Genomic DNA, 19,350 nt, shown 5'->3' with positions numbered 1-19,350 from the left:
TATTAATGTAGCCTACTTGAAGACTGTATTACTCTATCCGTCATCCATGCAGTTCTCCAGCAAGAGGGAGTTACAGGATAACAACAAATGAGGGGAAGGAAGTCACTTCGCCCTGAAAGTCTGAAAGTTGCTGGATCAGTCCATAAACGTTCTGTATGAAGTGTTTGATCAGTGAGAAGAAGACGTGATCGCATGGGAAAGATACATAGTTATTCTTCTGCTTATACCAATATGCATTTTGCATAGTTCATTACTAAATAGATTAAGGCCAACTTAGTCAGGCTGTAGTCTTTAATATTGTTCCAACTGCAGTATCACAGTTTCATTTAGAATACAATTTTTGAGTGACCTATGTTACAGATACTTGTTACTAGTATTAAACAACACAATAAGCTGTGTATTCTGTTTTAAACACATCATTCTGTAGTGTTCAAGTACTCAATCTTCAGCCATACAGTGTTTACACTTTACAAACACACACATTTAGGTAATCTATTCACAGAGTTGATGCATGTGTCAGTATACTTAATGAGTAACACAACAAAGACATTTCCAGAATGACACACCCATGGTTTTACCTATATTACAACAACAAAAAAAAAGTATATTAGACAGTCACGTGATAAGCGATTTTTGGAGAGGCTTGAGTGGGTTTCTTGTAAATGTGTAAATATTGCACTGGTATATTGCTTGACTTTTTGTGCAATGATAACAGATACGTTTTTTTCCCAGAACTTTTTATTCCAATGATGTGTGTTGATCCCAATCATCCCTTCCCCACATTTTGTTACAACTTGTAGATAGGTATGGTAGGAAGCCAGAGGAGGCTAGTGGGATGAGCTATAGGAGGATGGGCTCATTGTAATGACTGGAATGGAATCAATGGAACGGTATCAAACACATCAAACATATGGAAACCCATGTTCGACTCTGTTCGATTTATTCCATTCCAGCCATTACAATGAGCCCGCCCTCCTATAGCTCCTCCCACCAGCCTCCACTGTGGGAAACTTTGATGTATTTCCCTAACACATGTAACAGAGGCAGTGACTACCACACGTCATGTACACACAGTGACACCACACAGTGTGTGTGTGTGTGTGTGTGTGTGTGTGTGTGCGTGTCAGGGAACACGTACAACATTGGAATGCTTGGCTCCATCTCAGGATTAGAAGAGGAGAGACATTCGATTGAATAGGAAATAGCATAGTAGTCTGGATATGTTTTATACACATGGGGTAATAGCCTTCTACAGTAGAGTATCAAATAACATCTTGGAGGGAAAGCAAGAGTAAACACAACCAATTTTTACATTGACATAATATTTGCATAAAAAATGGTTCTGTTACACCACTGTGCAAAGTGACAACCGTCCTTCCATGAGTCAATGGTCACCCCTCCTATCATCTCATTAACTATTTATATTTATCTCATTACTTTCCAGTATTCAAATTACAAATGTGCTCTATTGATGGACTCATCAAGTTTTTATGTCCTCTTGGTTTTATAAATATGCAATTTACAAATATGTTTTCCATGACAAATAAACAACACAGTTGATGGTTGATTACATCAACACAAATACATCCAATCAATATCAAATATGGTTTAGCTGAAATATTGTTTGGAGTACAAATATCACATTTTTAGGGGATAATCTCATACTTTGTGTAGTTTTGCTAGTCCTACTACTCCTGTACAGCGGGTGGCAGTATTGGATAAGTATCTGGGGGATTTTGTACGGAAAAACACTCTATAGAAAGGTAGGGCAATCTGACGGAACTCGCTCAGACAAAAGGGAACTGGTTGAAATGGTTCTTTATTCTGCATAATTTGTTCAACATATGTTGAAGTTTGTCATTATAGCCTATCCAAATAGACCATTTTGCAAGAACAAATGCCTTCTAAAGAATTCCTGAAAGTCAATTCGCATTGTACTTTCGTTTTCAAGGTTAAACAACTTTAGAGAGTTTGGAGATTTTTTGCGTTATTATTTTTCAAACTTTTCTCTCTTCCGCTTTATCAAGCAGGATGGTTGCGATGGTGCGCAACCCCGATGTCAAGCAGGTGAGACAACGTCATGCCACATATCCTGCGGCAAAACGGTCTTTTCATAATAATCAACAGAAAAACGACTTGTATACGTCCATGTTTGAGCAATGTTATTGGATGTTTATTTCTGTCTCTAGAGAGACACAGCTCAGGCTGTGGTTGTTGCAGTGTCATCAAACGCAATATTTTACCCAGAAGCTGAGCAAGTCCATGGAGCAACAGAACCTTTGAGAAAGGGAGATGCTTTTTCTTTCATCAAGGTGAACATTCATTGTTTTAAGCACACATAATGTATGCACGGGTAGCAATATTACAAAGTTACATTTAAAATGGTTATGCACATATAAATGGAATTACAGTCTTTACAGAAATATAGTTGGCCTAACTATATTTCTATGGCTTTGCATGCTTTCATCCTCCTCAGGCCATCCAGGTAGTGAATGAAAGACTGCTGACCATGAATTCTGATGAGACATTGCTGTTTGATGTGATTCTGCTGTCCAATGACCATGAAGAAAAACACTCAAGGATCATTGCCAGTGCAAAACATTATGGTATGGCATACACTCTGAATTAGGCCTACAATAGGGGTATGGGTGAGTACACAACAAGATACTGTATGTAAGATGAATCACTATTTTGTATTTCTTGTATTCCCCAAAAGGTCTTGATATTGGCAGATTTTGCTTCTGCAACAAGGAGGATTCCATTGAGACCCTGCAATCATACAATGTGAAACTGTTCCTGTCAACGGATACTAATGATGTGTGCAAGGCCTTACAAAAAGGTATGGTGTTTCGAAGTCTTACATGAACTCAGAAACAAACCTTAATTTGAACATTTGTTATCGTAAATGTTTTAATTAAGTACCCCTCTCTCACTCTCTCACACACACACACACACACAATCTCTATCTCCCTCTCAATCCAACAGTTAAATTCCCCTGTTTCTTTGGCCATTGTGTCAGGTGTTCCAGCAGCCCTACTGTACTGTCAGACAGACCCACATCATCAGACAGTGGATCAGCTCAAAATGGTGTTCTCAGGAGACGTGATTGGATCCTCAGAGGAGATGCTGCATGACCTAAGAGAACAGGGCTTCACCGAGACCCAGCTCCAGGGTTTTAAAACTGCAAAGGTACAGTAGTTATAGTATAACAACATACCTGTCCTACCCTTCTAGAAGACATGGCTATATAGAACCAAAACGGGTTCAATGGCTTACCTTCAAAAAGGTTCAATATAGAACCGCAAAGCCTTTTCTTTTTAGCAGTGTATACAATGCTGTATGGGTTTCCATTGATAATGCACTTACTATATGTGAGTTGTATTAATTACTTGCTCTCTCACTAAATTAAAGTATTGCTGTCTGTACTCAAGGGTTCAATGAAAGAGTTTACCGTGTTGCTGGGAGAGATGAGGAGGAGATTTGGGTTGGAGGGCAGCCCCCTCTGCACCGGCCTGATGACAGTGTGGAGCTCCAGGGATGTGTGTGCCAGTGCCCTGAAGACTCTACGAGGCTGGGGACTGCTTGTGGATGAGGCCTTTTGCCTGGCCGGAGCCCCTCGTAGCCCCATCCTTAACTTGGTACGGCCTCACATACTCTGCCTCGATGGCCTGTATCATATGGAGGGGTTCACTGCAATGTCATGATGGATGGCAGACGGATAGGAAGAAGATGTATATTTGGGTATTTTTCCTGTTAGATTTTTGGATGAAAGCTTTTTTTGCATGCTTTTTGGCTCGAGTTTTATTGTACCTCATTCATACAACAGCTGCCAGCTTCAATATATCATTGAACCAACTGCTTAAACAGATTGTTGTGTAAATAAATATAGCAATATTCCTTTAATCTTGATTATTTAATCTTTACAAAGTAAAAACATTTTTAATAAACTCCAAGAGCAGCACATAATGCATTCTGATTGACACACAGTTTTCCTCAGGTGGTGTGATGCATATAGCCTGCATTAATAAGAATTACCATAGCTCCAATATCTGAACCTGTGAATTAGCCTCAGGTAAGTCATGTGATGCATGACAGGTAAATAGCAAGTAACCAATGATGTGTATAAACACCTCTCAGGAGAAACTGTATCCAGTGTATGGATCCTTACTCTACAGTCAAACACCACAGAAGTGGTAGAGAAGCCATCAGAACTTGCATAAACAACAAACAAATAAATACAAAAACAAAAATAAAGATTTTAAATCTGTGATTTAGCAGCTTGTGCATTGACGTCCGAGTCACTCATACGGTAAGATACAAAGTAGATATGTTTTTAACAAATGCTAGCTCATTCATGAAACATCAGTGGAGTGTATTATTAACTGCATTAGTCATGTGTGGTTTGCAACTGGACATTGCCTACATTATGCAGTATTTATATATGAATTATGTAGTGACAAAGATAGATTGCTGCAGGTCATGGTAAAATGATACTGCTTGAACCATAATTACTAGACTAGGGACCTTTTTGTTCGTAAGGCTCGACAGAGGTCCTAGGGGCACTGAGGAGATCCTTATAACATCCTGTGTACCTTTTCTGTTTGTTTTGCTATCCAGTATGCCCCTCAAAGTTCAAGACCTTGAGGCAATCTATGTTTGACTCAGAAAGGGATTTCTGTAATATATTCCTTGATTCCTACTGCAACACCTTTGACGACGATGAAGGTGAGACCAGCAAAGGAACTATACAGAAAAAAATATAAATGCAACAATTTCAATGATTTTACTGAGTTACAGTTCATAGAAGGAAATCAGTCAATTGAAATAAATGTATTAGGCCCTAATCTATGGATTTCTCATGACTGGGCAGGGGCGCAGTCAATCAGAATGAGTTCTTCCCCACAAAATAGCTTTATTACAGACATAAATACTCCTCAGTTTCATCAGCTGTCCGGGTGGTTGGTCTCAGACGATCCCGCAGGTGAAGAAGTCAGATATGGAGGTCCTGGGCTGGCGTGGTTACATGAGGTCTGCGGTTGTGAGGCCGGTTGGACGCACTGCCAAATTCCCTAAAACGACATTGGAGGCAGCTTATGGTAGAGAAATTAACATTAGATTCTCTGGCAACAACTCTGGTGGACATTCCTGCAGTCAGCATGCCAATTGCAAGCTCCCTCAAAACTTGAGACATCTGTGGCATTGTGTTCTGTGACGAAACTGCACATTTTAGAGTGGCCTTTTACTGTCCCCAGCACAAGGTGCACTTGTGTAATGACCATGCTGGTTAATCAGATTCTTGACATGCCACACCTGTCAGGTGGATGGATTAACTTTACAAAGGAGAAATGCTCACTAACAGGGATGTAAACAAATTTGTGCACAACATTTGAGAGAAATACGCTTTTTGAGCGTATCTAAAATTTCTGGGATCTTTTATTTCAGCTCATGAAACTTGGGACCAACACTTTACATGTTGTGTTTATATTTCTGTTCAGTATATATTGATGTAAGGGTCTGGCCCGCCTTATGGACAGTAAAGGTCATATAAAAGTTATACTTTGCACAGTAACTGCCTTATGCACAGTAACTCAAGTCATACTTCATCCATTATGCATAGGTTTTGATATTGGGAAGGTAAGAAGAGTTCTACATAGAACCCTTCTGAATCTGAATAAGCTTTTTTATCGTATTTTTTCCTTTATTTTAAATAGTGACCGAGCATTAGTGTTTACCTCAGTGTTTAAACTTTAACATCAGGAGTTTGAGTAATCTGATAAGTGTAAAAAGATAGGTGTGAGAATGTTTTAAACTGTACCTAAATGGGAATATTTGTGCATGTATCTGGTATTCCCTTAATCATTTTACATAAACAGTAGACATAGTGGATATTTTTGCCATGATTTGTCTTTCAAATTATTATTCTCTGTGATTTAATTAAGCAGAGAGTAGGAGAATAAAAGGAAATAAGTGAACCAGCTGTGTCTCTCACCTGAGCCACCACTGTCCTTTACAGTCCATTATGTCTTGTCCATTTTCCTACCAGTACACCAGCAGCATGAAAGAAGTTTGGATGGGATCTCTCCATGCTCACTCCACGTGGACTCATGTCGCACTCCTGAGAGAAAAGGCATGAGAGAAATGGCAGTTGATAGCTTCGACTGGTTGCTGGCTCGGACTCAGGTCTCAAGGTAGAAGTGGTGAAGGACCATATTGAACGCCATTTTCGCCATTGCTGCATTAGGTTAGGGGGAGGTTCTTGGTGAAATGATCCCTTCCATGCATCTAGACACCATCTGTGGTCACTTTCGACATAACCTCGAGAGAGGACAGACCAGACCAGTTTAGTTTAGGGCATTTCTGATTCAGGAAATCCAGACAAATTATTTACTGTATGACAAATTATTACTACTACCTGATTCAGGAAATCCAGACAGATGATTTACTGTATGACAAATTATTACTACTACCAATATTCTTAATACAGATTTCTAAACAAATAACAACACACAGTTGAAACCATTTTCTTTCCCCCAAATTGGCTTGTACTCCCCTATCATCTTGGCGATCTCACTGCAGAGTTACAGGTCAGGAAGTTAGAGGGCTAATCCTTAGGGAGAAATCCCAACCATTCAGCAGACCCAATCTGGTGAGATTTGTTATTGAAGCAAAACAAAAACTAAGAAAACAACAACAGCAATACACATATATCACTCGATGTGGGGAACACTTCAATCCATTTGGAGTAACTGTCAACCATTACCAACATATATTTCTTATTTTATAGGCAGGCATGTGAACAAAATCAATGAGCTTGTTTACCAAAGGGCACCAGGGGACTGGTAATTATTGTATGGTACACAGCAAATTGGCCAGTTTTACCTAGTGTTGATTTTTCCCTGTAACATGTATAGTGTTGATTCAGGAGTTAAATTAACTTAACACTCAGAGGTGTAAAATAACCATAGTGTTGGTGTTAATAACCAGAGTTGAGTGTGATTGTGTCATTTTTACTCTGTGTAAAGTAAAACACTCAAAACTACGCCCATCATTATTATATTTCCCAGCATGCTCTATTGCAGGTTGAGTTTCAGAATTGTTTGTTTCAATATCTGTCTTATTGCATGTACATTGATTTGTTGATTACTATTATTCTACACACGAAGATAAATAACATACATTTTTCAAAACTAATCCAATCTGTTAGTAGTTGGATTTATTGCACCAGTTACTGAGATGGTTTTTCCAGTTTAGATGATTTAGGTAGTCTCCTTATTCAATCTTCCTTACACTGATAGTCATTCTGAATGCAGGTTGCAGGTGATCAATTCCAATTGTTGGATATCCTCACTCTGGCTGGATTCCAATAGGAATTACACCACTTGCAAGCCAGCATAATGTGACTTGCAGGCCTGATGTAGCCTGCAAACCAGGAATTTCCTAACATCACTGTGTTAGGGTATAACTAGGCCCTCAAATAAATGTCTTATGATATATGTAATGTATTGTCATAAAATGTTTAATTATAAAGGCTAATAAGGCTGGTGGAACCATTCATAGAGGGTTCTACGAAGAACCCTTCTAAGATAAATGGGTTCTCGGTAGAACCGTTTATAGGGGGTTCTAGGCAGAACCCTTCATAGAGGGTTCTAGATAGAATCATTTACAGGGGGTTCTATGAAGAAACCAAAATAGAGAAACCAAAATAGAAACCAAAGGGTTCTACCTGCCACCAAAATGTGTTTCCCTATGGCACGTGTCAAACTCATTCCATGGAGGGCCGAGTGTCTGCAGGTTTTTGCTCCTCCCTTGAACTTGATTGATGAATTAAGGTCACTGATTAGTAAGGAACTCCCCTCACCTGGTGGTCTAGGTCTTAATCAAAAGGAAAAAACAAAAACCAGCAGACACTAGGCCCTCCATGGAATGAGTTTGACACCCCTGCCCTATGGGGACAAACCGAAGAACCCTGTATGGTTCTACTTAGCACCTTTTTTCTAAGAGTGTAGGAATAAACATGAGAATTGTGACTTCATGTCTTAGCTAGTTTGTTCAGAAAACACCATATCAAACTGATGGGACGTTTAATGTTGTACAATGAATACAATGAAACCAAGTCAAGCACATACAGTGGGGAAAAAAAGTATTTAGTCAGCCACCAATTGTGCAAGTTCCCCACTTAAAAATATGAGAGAGGCCTGTAATTTTCATCATAGGTACACGTCAACTATGACAGACAAAATTAGATAAAAAATTCCAGAAAATCACATTGTAGGATTTTTTATGAATTTATTTATAAATTATGGTGAAAAATAAGTATTTGGTCAATAACAAAAGTTTCTCAATACTTTGTTATATACCCTTTGTTGGCAATGACACAGGTCAAACGTTTTCTGTAAGTCTTCACAAGGTTTTCACACACTGTTGCTGGTATTTTGGCCCATTCCTCCATGCAGATCTCATCTAGAGCAGTGATGTTGTGGGGCTGTCGCTGGGCAACACAGACTTTCAACTCCCTCCAAAGATTTTCTATGGCGTTGAGATCTGGAGACTGGCTAGGCCACTCCAGGACCTTGAAATGCTTCTTATGAAGCCACTCCTTCGTTGCCCGGGCGGTGTGTTTGGGATCATTGTCATGCTGAAAGACCCAGCCACGTTTCATCTTCAATGCCCTTGCTGATGGAAGGAGGTTTTCACTCAAAATCTCACGATACATGGCCCCATTCATTCTTTCCTTTACACGGATCAGTCGTCCTGGTCCCTTTGCAGAAAAACAGCCCCAAAGCATGATGTTTCCACCCCCATGCTTCACAGTAGGTATGGTGTTCTTTGGATGCAACTCAGCATTCTTTGTCCTCCAAACGCGACGAGTTGAGTTTTTACCAAAAAGTTCTATTTTGGTTTCATCTGACCATATGACATTTTCCCAATCCTCTTCTGGATCATCCAAATGCACTCTAGCACACTTCAGACGGGCCTGGACATGTACTGGCTTAAGCAGGGGGACATGTCTGGCACTGCAAGATTTGAGTCCCTGGCGGCGTAGTGTGTTACTGATGGTAGGCTTTGTTACTTTGGTCCCAGCTCTCTGCAGGTCATTCACTAGGTCCCCCCGTGTGGTTCTGGGATTTTTGCTCACCGTTCTTGTGATCATTTTGACCCTACGGGGTAAAGATCTTGCGTGGAGCCCCAGATCGAGGGAGATTATCAGTGGTCTTGTATGTCTTCCATTTCCTAATAATTGATCCCACAGTTGATTTCTTCAAACCAAGCTGCTTACCTATTGCAGATTCAGTCTTCCCAGCCTAGTGCAGGTCTACAATTTTGTTTCTGGTGTCCTTTGACAGCTCTTTGGTCTTGGCCATAGTGGAGTTTGGAGTGTGACTGTTTGAGGTTGTGGACAGGTGTCTTTTATACTGATAACAAGTTCAAACAGGTGCCATTAATACAGGTAACGAGTGGAGGACAGAGGAGCCTCTTAAGGAAGAAGTTACAGGTCTGTGAGAGCCAGAAATCTTGCTTGTTTGTAGGTGACCAAATACTTATTTTCCACCATAATTTGCAAATAAATTCATAAAAAATCCTACAATGTGATTTTCTGGATTTTTTTTCTCAATTTGTCTGTCGTAGTTGTCGTGTACCTATGATGAAATTTACAGGCCTCTCTCATCTTTTTAAGTGGGAGAACTTGCACAATTGGTGGCTGACTAAATACTTTTTTCCCCCACTGTATGTCAAGGATGGAAGAGACTATTCAATGTATTGTGGACTGGGAAGTGTAACTTGGTATCTCAGCCAGGATACATGCACAGTAACTTTGAAAAGGAGGATACATTAATTGTTGCCACTGATAGATTATATAGTTTTAAATAATCTTCTTTGCTGATCACTTTAGGTCTAGCCTATATCACAATATGATCTCTCTTCTGTTCCATTGACGTCAGAAGACCTCTTTCCCAATGGAGACCTCAGTATCTGTGGCCCACAAAGTGCAATTTGTCTCTCTAGCTTCCTTTATATAAATGACAGTGGATTTTAATCTAAGATTGAGCCACAACTAAAGGCTTCTGTTTTTACCCCCCATCCCACACCCACTTGAGCGATCAACTTTATGTATATGATCAAACTTTTGTTAAAATGACTGCTCCACTACATACTGTTTCCCTAACTAAATAGTTGAGTGTCATTGGCAGAATTAGCGTTGGGGACATCACACTGTGTAAAGGTGGCTGTGAGGTCGTGGTGGGCACTAGCACCTCCCTGATCCTCAGCCCCTATGATGAGATCAGCGCTCTGCAGAAGGCTGTTGGAGCTGTGCCCTGGAACCGTGGAAAAGTAGGACATAACAGATGACATATTAGATGTCTAGAATCACCTAATTGCCATTCATGCGTGTAAACTGTGAGAGGGAGTTTAGCTGGTTACTGTTGTTAAACGCTAGCTGTCATTTCCCTGTTGTTTCACAGTACACGGTTGACTGTGAGAAACTGCCTCCCCACTGTCTCTTTCACTATCAGTTGAAAGGTCTAACCTCTGACTGGAGAACAACAGTACATTACAAGTCCCTTCATGAACATATCAGGCTTTTTGTAGAACAAACTAAATGTACTACTCACTTTGACCAGTTGAGGACAGCATACCATCACTATACAACCTTGCAAGTATATCCAGAGAGGAAGAGGACTAGAGAGGCACAACTCGGCGGAAAATCTGTCTCCCTCCAGTAGGTGGTGTTTCTTTGTTGTTTTGCCCACCAATCAAGGAGTTTTTGTATGGAGGTCAATGAGAGTGTCGAATTTGTTCAACAAAAAAATATATGGTTTATTTGCTACATGAGGTTTATTTCATTGAATATGCTTAAGTTGTTATGAGGGTACTGATATAAGTAGGGCAGGTGACATCCCGGCAACTTTGAGAAAAAACACTTTATATCGGAGTTGTCTCGAGATGGCAATATATATTCATGGTATGAAGCTAGTAGCGTAGCATCTCTCTCCATTGAATACAGGCAGTTGACATTAACAACCCTCATCGAATATTCAAAACAGGATTACAATAATGAGATGTATCCACCAATCCAAAGAAAGGATAGGCGGGAGCTAGACAGCCCACTGTGTCGCTTGTGGACAACAACTCTCATTGTTAGGGCGGAGAGACTATTTTGTCAGTATATCCTTAATTTTTGGTATATCTTTAGATGTCACTGATGCTCTTACTTACCTTCTTAATTGTGAGTGTGTGTGCGTGCGTGCGCTAAAGCACCTGTACAAATCTCATTGTACTCTAAATTAGCTGCTGAATTTAATTGCACTGTGCTTTCATAGATTTAGAAGTATTATTTTATAATAACACACTTTGTAAAATTACCAAGACCGAGTCAAGACCGAAACCAGGAGGGGGACAAGGGGTCCGAGACCGAGACCAGAAAAATGTGAGTCCAATTCAAGAACATGATTGTAATTTTGTCAACTCACCACCATAATAAGAGTTCAAAATGTCCAGTATTTCTGTGTTCATATTTCAGAACAATATATGGATTCTTTAGACATTCAGAATAGTGAAGAAAAATGCATGCTGAGGGAAAATAGAGCCACTCTGCAAATCATTACTAACCCAAACACAGTGGGGAACAATGGGCCTTCTACGCCTTCAGAGGTCTAAGGATTTATAAAAATAATGATTATAGTAATATAATAAGAATGAAAATTATATTATTATTTTCAATGATGTTCTGATTTAGTCTCTTCAGTTTTTGTTGGAAAGGAACACTGAAGAAAAAAAAAGATCCAATCAGGATTTTTCTTTGCTGTTCTCTGGGGAGATAAATCTAGCTAGGTAAGTCAGCCATTGGCTAGGCCATCAGAAGCTAGATAAAGGCATCTACCGTTCAACTGTATTAGGGCAACATTTTGTAGTGACAGTGGAATCAACCAATCATATTTTGACTTGATGGGTGGGACCGTTTTTACAAAAACCTGTGGAAATGTCTGCCTTCTTGAAGGCCAACAGGTCACTGTGTAATAGCGAGCAATAGTTTTCCCACGGTCTAGCTAGCTAGCTTTTGTTGTCGGCTAGTTTGCAGCGGCTGCAGCAGGTGTTATCAAAGAGGATGAGCAGCACCGCCCCCTCAAGATTCTGAGCCTGCCTGGCAGGGTTGGTCCTACAAAGCCAGAGCCCCCTGATGGGAGAGCATAATATACAAGGAAATTCTCAAAGCTGCTAATGAGAACCTTGACGACCTTTTACCTAGCCGGTGGGGATTCCGGTGGGGTACGCCCACCCAGGTAGTGGCAGTGCTGGCAACACTGGCTGCAGTAACCCATGGGGAGGGGGTCACACTCGGACAATCAGAGAGGGGGTTTATCATTGTGGCCCAGGTGGCACAAAATAATCAAAGGTCTGACCGCATGGAGATGCTTGGGAAAATGGTTACAACAGAGGATCAGAGTGTTTGTGTCTCAGGTGAAGAGGGTGGATCTGATCTCCATCACCTAGGACTTGACATAGATTAAGTAGATTAATCAAATCTCACATTGTTGTCAATTTCTGCTCAATTTGCATGCTTTCTCAATCAGCTTTAACTGTATGTGCACTCGTAGATCAAATTATTTCTCGGGTTGGGCTCTGGGATATAACAGCCGTTGAGTATTGGATTTTATGGTGGATTGTGGAGGAGGGGGGTTGAGTGTGTTGGAGTATGTGAGTATGTGCGTGTGTGCTGGTCTGGCATCTGTTGTGGGGGTGGGGATGTTGGGGGGGTATGGGATGGACCGTGGGAATTATTTGCTAGGATAATAATTGCTTGTCAATGAATTAAATGTAATACAATGGCAATCCTGGTTATATGTTAGAATCCTATGCGTGAACTGCCGACATTATTACGCATATTAATTGATAATGATGGAAAATAGGATATGCATAATAAAATAAATAAATAATAGTTATATAGATATATATATATATAGAGGTGAAAGCATTGGAAATGCTTTTGGCGGTTAACCTGCTTCTGTTTTGTGGGTGGCACTGTGTGCTGTTTTCGATGGATGGGTCCTGGCCTCTCAGGGCCTTAGGGATACGGAGGGACGTGGGGGGATGCTGATCACTGGGATGACGGCTCAACTTGGGATGGGGAGGGGCTTTAGCGGGGGAATTAGTGGAGAACAATTGAAGGGTTACTCCGTAGCAATGCAAATATCACGGTACAGCTATATGGACACTCAATCATTACGCTATTTTTTATTGGTAAATTTACAAACATATATAATGATAAATAGACTTGAAACTTGTATCTCATTATGGTGTATGGTGAAATAAGTATAGCCAGTTATAATTGTAATGGCTTAGCTGATAATAACAAAAGAAGAACAATATTTACATGGCTCAAAGAGAAGGAATATAATATCTATTGTATACAGGAAACTCATTCAACAATTCGAGATGAAGTAGCGTGGAAAAAAGAATGGGGGAAATATACTTCTCCCATGGGCAAAGAAATTCAAAAGGGGTGATGATATTAATTAATAGTAATTTCGATCCGAATGTGCAAATTGTCCAAATAGATACGCAAGGTAGATGGATTATTTTAAATATGGTATTGGACAAACAGATATGGCTCATTAACCTTTACGGACCAAATAATGATGATCCACAATTCTTTGACAATATATATAATAAATTATCAAGCCTGCAAGCAACTCAAGACAATATTATTATGGTGGGGGATTATAATACTGTTTTAAATAGCTCAATGGACCGAAAAGGAAATCACACCACAAACAATCACCCACATGCTCTTAAGGAAATTGTGAATGTCATGGATACATTAGAACTAGTAGATATATGGAGGCTTAAATATGCTGATCTAGTGAGATATACATGGTGGAGACTGAATCAAGCTAGTCGTCTTGACTTCTTTCTTATCTCATTCTCGTTGGCACCAAAAGTAAAAAAAGTGTTGATAGGGGACAGAATGCGGTCGGACCATCATATAATAGGCATATACATTACTCTGACTGAATTTCCACGTGGGCGAGGATATTGGAAATTTAATCAAAGCCTATTAGATGATAATTTATTTATAATTAGAACAAAGGAATTTATAACTGACTTTTTCCAACATAACTTAGGTACAGCGAATCCCCTTATTGTATGGGACACCTTTAAATGTGCCTTTAGAGGCCATGCAATTCAGTACTCATCTCGAAAACAAAAGCAATTTAGGTCAAAAGAGTTTATACTAAGAAAGGAAATAGAAAGTCTAACAGAACAGATAGATGGCAATAAAAACTGTAACATAGAGGCTCAGAATAAATTAGAGGAAAAACAAAAAGAAATGGAAAAACTTATTCAAGAAAGATCAAGTGTAATATATTATAAAAATAAAGCAAACTGGATGGAATATGGGGAAAAATGCACAAAATTCTTTTTTAATCTTCAACATAGGAATGCTACCAAAAAGAACTTAATGAAACTGGTTACAATTGACGGAGTCACCCATAATTCACCTAATGATATTTTGAAGGAAGAAACAAAGTATTTTAAGCATATGTTTTCTTTTCAGTCGCCTCCATCTCCTCTAACTGAAGCTAATTGTAGAGATTTTTTTCCTATTGATAATGTCAAATTAACAGCCACACAGAAAGACTCATGTGAAGGTGAAATTACAGAGGAGGAACTTGGATGCAATTAAAGACTTTAAGTCCGGGAAAACTCCAGGTTGGATGGCATACCAATCGAGGTATACCAAACCTTTTTTGAAATACTAAGAGGACCGTTATTAGCATGTTTTAACCACTCCTATGTAAATGGTAGATTATCTGACACTCAAGAAGAAGGTCTGATCTCATTATTACTGAAACAGGATACAAGTGGAAAATATAAAGATCCAGTCCATTTACAAAATTGGAGGGCCCTTACACTTCAGTGTTGTGATGCAAAAATCCTAGCAAAATGTATAGCGCATAGAATTAAAAAGGTATTGTCGGATATTATTCATTCTAATCAGACAGGTTTTTTACATGGAAGATACATTGGAGACAATATAAGGCAAGTATTGGAAACAATAGAACACTATGGAAAATATGGGGAAACCAGGCCTGCTATTCATAGCAGACTTCGAAAAGGCATTTGATAAAGTTCGACTGGAATTCATATATAAATGCCTGGAGCATTTCAATTTTGGAGAATCTCTTATAAAATGGGTCAAAATCATGTATAGTAACCCTAGGTGTAAAATAGTAAATAATGGCTATTTCTCAGAAAGTTTCAAACTGTCAAGAGGAGTGAAACAAGGTTGTCCACTATCGGCATATCTATTTATTGTGGCCATCGAGATGTTAGCTATTAAAATCAGATCCAATAATAATATCAGAGGATTAGAAATACAGGGCTTAAAAACAAAGGTGTCATTGTACGCAGATGATTCATGTTTTCTTTTAGATCCACAACTAGAATCCCTCCACAGCCTCATAGAGGATCTAGATACATTTTCTAACCTCTCTGGATTAAAACCAAATTATGACAAATGTACTATATTACGTATTGGATCACTAAAAATGATGGTAATGTGGATATACTCGGAATACATATCCCAAAGGAAATAAATGATCTCACTTCAATAAATTTTAATAGAAAGTTAGCAAAAATAGATAAGATCTTACTACCATGGAAAGGAAAATACTTGTCAATTTGTGGAAAAATCACCCTGATTAACTCTTTAGTATTATCCCAGTTTACCTATTTGCTTATGGTCTTGCCTACGCCTAGCAAACCGTTTTTTAAATTATATGAGAAAAAAAGATTCAATTTTATTTGGAACGGCAAGCCAGACAAAAATTAAAAGAGCATATTTATATAATGAATATGAATTCGGAGGACAGAAATTATTAAATATTAAAGCATTAGACCTATCACTAAAATCTTCAGTCATCCAAAAGTTATACTTAAATCCGAACTGGTTCTCAAGCAAATTAGTAAGATTGTCTCACCCACTGTTCAAGAAAGGCCTTTTTCCCTTTATTCAGATTACAACCTCTCACTTTCAGTTATTTGAAAAGGAAATAATCTCCCAAATGTCACTATTTCTAAAACAAGCCATAGAAAGTTGGTTGCAATTTCAATTTAATCCTCCAGAAACGACAGAACAAATAATGCAACAAATATTGTGGTTAAATTCAAATATACTAATTGACAAAAAACCTATATTTATTGACAGAATGTTTAAAAAAGGTATAATCTTCGTAAATGATATCATCGGTAGGACTGGTGGAGTTATGTCGCACATGCAGCTAATAAAAACATATGGAAATGTCTGCTCTACCCAAAATTACAACCAAATAATTGCAGCCTTACCGCAAAAGTGGAAGAGGAAAGTTGAAGGGGGAGAAAGTAAGGAACTTGTCTGTCGGCCTTGCATTAAAGAACATAATTGGTTAAGGAAAACTGTGATAAATAAAAAAGTATATCAGTTTCACTTAAGGACCAAAGGATTGACAGCAGTCCCATATAGATTGCAAAATAGTTGGGAAGAGATCTTTGACGTACCCGATCCCATGGCATAGTGTTTATGAACTGACACGCAAAACGACACCGGATTCAAAAATTAGAATCTTTCAATTTAAATTATTATATAAAATTCTTGCTACCAATAGAATGTTATTTATATGGGGGGATACAATCTTCCCAGCTCTGCAGATTTTGCTGTGAAGAGATAGAATCATTAGATCATTTGTTTTGGTTCTGTCCATTTGTAGCTTGTTTTTGGACACAGGTCCAGGAATGGCTAAAGGATTGCAATATTTACCTGGAACTAACCTTGCAGATAGCATTACTGGGTGATCTGAAAAGTCATAGTCAATCAATCAATAATATAATAATACTTTTAGCAAAAATGTTTATTTTAATTCACAATCTGTAGAAGCAATGAGAATAGAAAGGTTCAGAACTTTTGTAAAACATCACAGTATGGTTGAAATATATATGGCAAATAGAAATCCTATATGGATGGTGTTAAGAGATAGATGGGAGGTATTGAATAGAGTTGAAGGATGGGACTAATAACAAATAACAACAAATAATAACAAAGAAAGCTAATAATGTAAGCATACTGTGTCCATAATAAGTATATAGGTTGTATGTTGGGAGCTTTTGGGAAAGAGCACAGTTAGAAAGATATGGCATTTAGAAGCAAACCGGATGGACATCATGAAAATGATCGGAGAGGTTGAGAGTAGAAGAAGTTCAGGAGCAAAAAAATAAATAGATATGTATATGTATGTATATATATATATATATATATGTATATATATATATATATATATATATATATATATATGTATATGTGTGTGTATGTGTATGTATATATATATATATAGATAGATATAGAATTATTGTAAAATTAACTCTGTCCATAAGGTGTAGATAGTAAGTATAGACCGGAAGTAGAGGCCTGGGCGTTGTTGTTCACTAATTTACTCCAAGTAGGGAAAGGATGGTGGGGTTGAAAAGTAATAAAGGGGAATATATATATATAAAAATAAAAAAAAACATGGGGGATTGGAAGTGATGCAGACAATTACATTGATAGAAGATACAATCTATCTGCAATATTAAGCTGATCCATCCCCCCGAAAGAGAAAAAATAAAAAAAAATAAAAATAAAAAAAAAGATAGGAAAAAGGAAAAAATAAAATAAAAAAGAGGATGTTGCTGCTAATTTGTTAGCTTTTCCCTTTTCAAGAATAACTTTCAACAAGAAGCTAAATTTCAAATGATCATCATCTTTTATTGCAGCATGCGTGCTGTTGTTAGCCATCTCTTTGAAAATAACTTATGTGTGTGAAACTTTGTTGCATTTAAAGTGGAACTGAAAGCATTTTAGCAACATTAAATCCTGTTACAAAATCTGTTCATATACACCCCCTGGAAGAATATGACGTTTTTAAAAACATTTTCTGACAAGCAACCACTTAGATTTCATTTTCACGTTTTCATAAATTCTTAGAATGTTTGGGAATTATGTATACTAAGGCATTTGTGAAAATTCTATAGTAATATAGAGTGGGAAAGCGGCTGTGCGTTTGGACAATGAATAGACACAGCAGTAAATAAAACGGAATAAAAACATCTGTCTTGTCCAGGACCGGTGTCTACACAGACCGGTGCGCTATAGCCAATCAGAGCAACAGTAGGCCTTTATACAAACAAGCCATTTGCCACACGGGCCTGCCATCATTCACTTTGAACTAGACTGTGTGTTTACAGGCAGTTGCAACAGCGCACCTTTAGATCATTAGAACATATTCACCAAAAGCCACAAAATACATCTGAATGGATTTCTGCAAATATGTAAACACCACAGGAGTCCTCTTACATTTGGGAACTTTACACACCTTTTGATTAAACAACCATGAAAAGGTAGGCTCTCTCTCCCTCAGTTATGAACATCTACAACAAGATCAACAACTAATGCTAGCCAGAGCAAGATGAGCGAAAGTCTAACGAAGGAACATTACATAAACCTTCTCAAACTTTTTCAGCTCATTGGCCATCAAAATTGTACTGAAAAACAATGGGGAAATGTAGCCTCCTCGTCCTTCTGCAGCTTGCCTGCCAATGCAGGCAAAAAGGTCAGTCACCCACCCACTCCTCCAATGGCATGACATGACATCCTCCTAGCAGCTAGCTAGCTATCTAGCTAACGTTAGGGTCCGTGTTTTTAGCTTGCTACATAAATAGATATGCTAGCCTATAAGCCAAGTAATGACTGACTTGTGATCATTGCCTTAGTTACATTCGTCCAATGTACCAGGCCAGCTGTGATTTACAACCTATTAGCAATATGTTTTGGACTACCAGGAAATATATTGGTGAATTATATTAATCATGCATTGAACTGCATCCATCTATTCTGCCAACAATGCCTTAGTGTGCGTCACTGAACATTGAGTCAAATATAACCTATTTTTAAAACCGCTTATAAAGTTGGTTTTGTAGCATAAACTGGGAATTTGATATTTTTGACTGATATTATGATTGTCTGTTTGTTTAATATCTGCAAAGTAGGTCGCCGGTTACTTTGTGTGCTAAACGTGTTGTTGTTTTTTCAATGGGAAGTAATAGTTGTACATTTCGATTGGGAAATGTTGAATGTTTTTTTTTTTTTGTATTCTTATGATTGTCACCTACTGGCTTATTAAGTCCAGGTGAATGGACTGCTTATCCTTTAACATCATGCTGTGTGTGACTGCTGTCTTTCCATCAGCCCTATGCAGTGGTGTAGTGGTGTCTGGAGAAGTGGGTATACTCTAACTTTGTCAAAAAGTTCCCAAACGGCCCGCCCAGCGAAGGAAAGCA

The 19,350-nt window shown here is 38.4% G+C and overlaps 1 protein-coding gene across 1 annotated transcript; it reads left to right on the top strand.

The window, feature by feature from the left end:
* The first annotated feature begins 1,771 nt into the window (after positions 1-1,771).
* LOC121531298 (cytosolic 5'-nucleotidase 1A) lies at positions 1,772-3,903 on the top strand. The gene is made up of 6 exons (XM_041836536.1): positions 1,772-2,067; positions 2,190-2,312; positions 2,477-2,606; positions 2,717-2,839; positions 3,020-3,189; positions 3,432-3,903. The coding sequence occupies exons 1-6, from the start codon at positions 2,032-2,034 to the stop codon at positions 3,702-3,704; spliced, it is 855 nt and encodes a 284-aa protein (XP_041692470.1). The 5' UTR covers positions 1,772-2,031; the 3' UTR covers positions 3,705-3,903.
* The last annotated feature ends 15,447 nt before the right edge of the window (positions 3,904-19,350 follow it).

The sequence above is a fragment of the Coregonus clupeaformis genome, chromosome 19 (genome assembly GCF_020615455.1).
Source record: "Coregonus clupeaformis isolate EN_2021a chromosome 19, ASM2061545v1, whole genome shotgun sequence".
Classification (NCBI taxonomy): Eukaryota; Metazoa; Chordata; class Actinopteri; order Salmoniformes; family Salmonidae; genus Coregonus; species Coregonus clupeaformis.
Note: the sequence above shows the minus strand (reverse complement) of the source record. Positions and strands in the feature narration are given on the sequence as shown.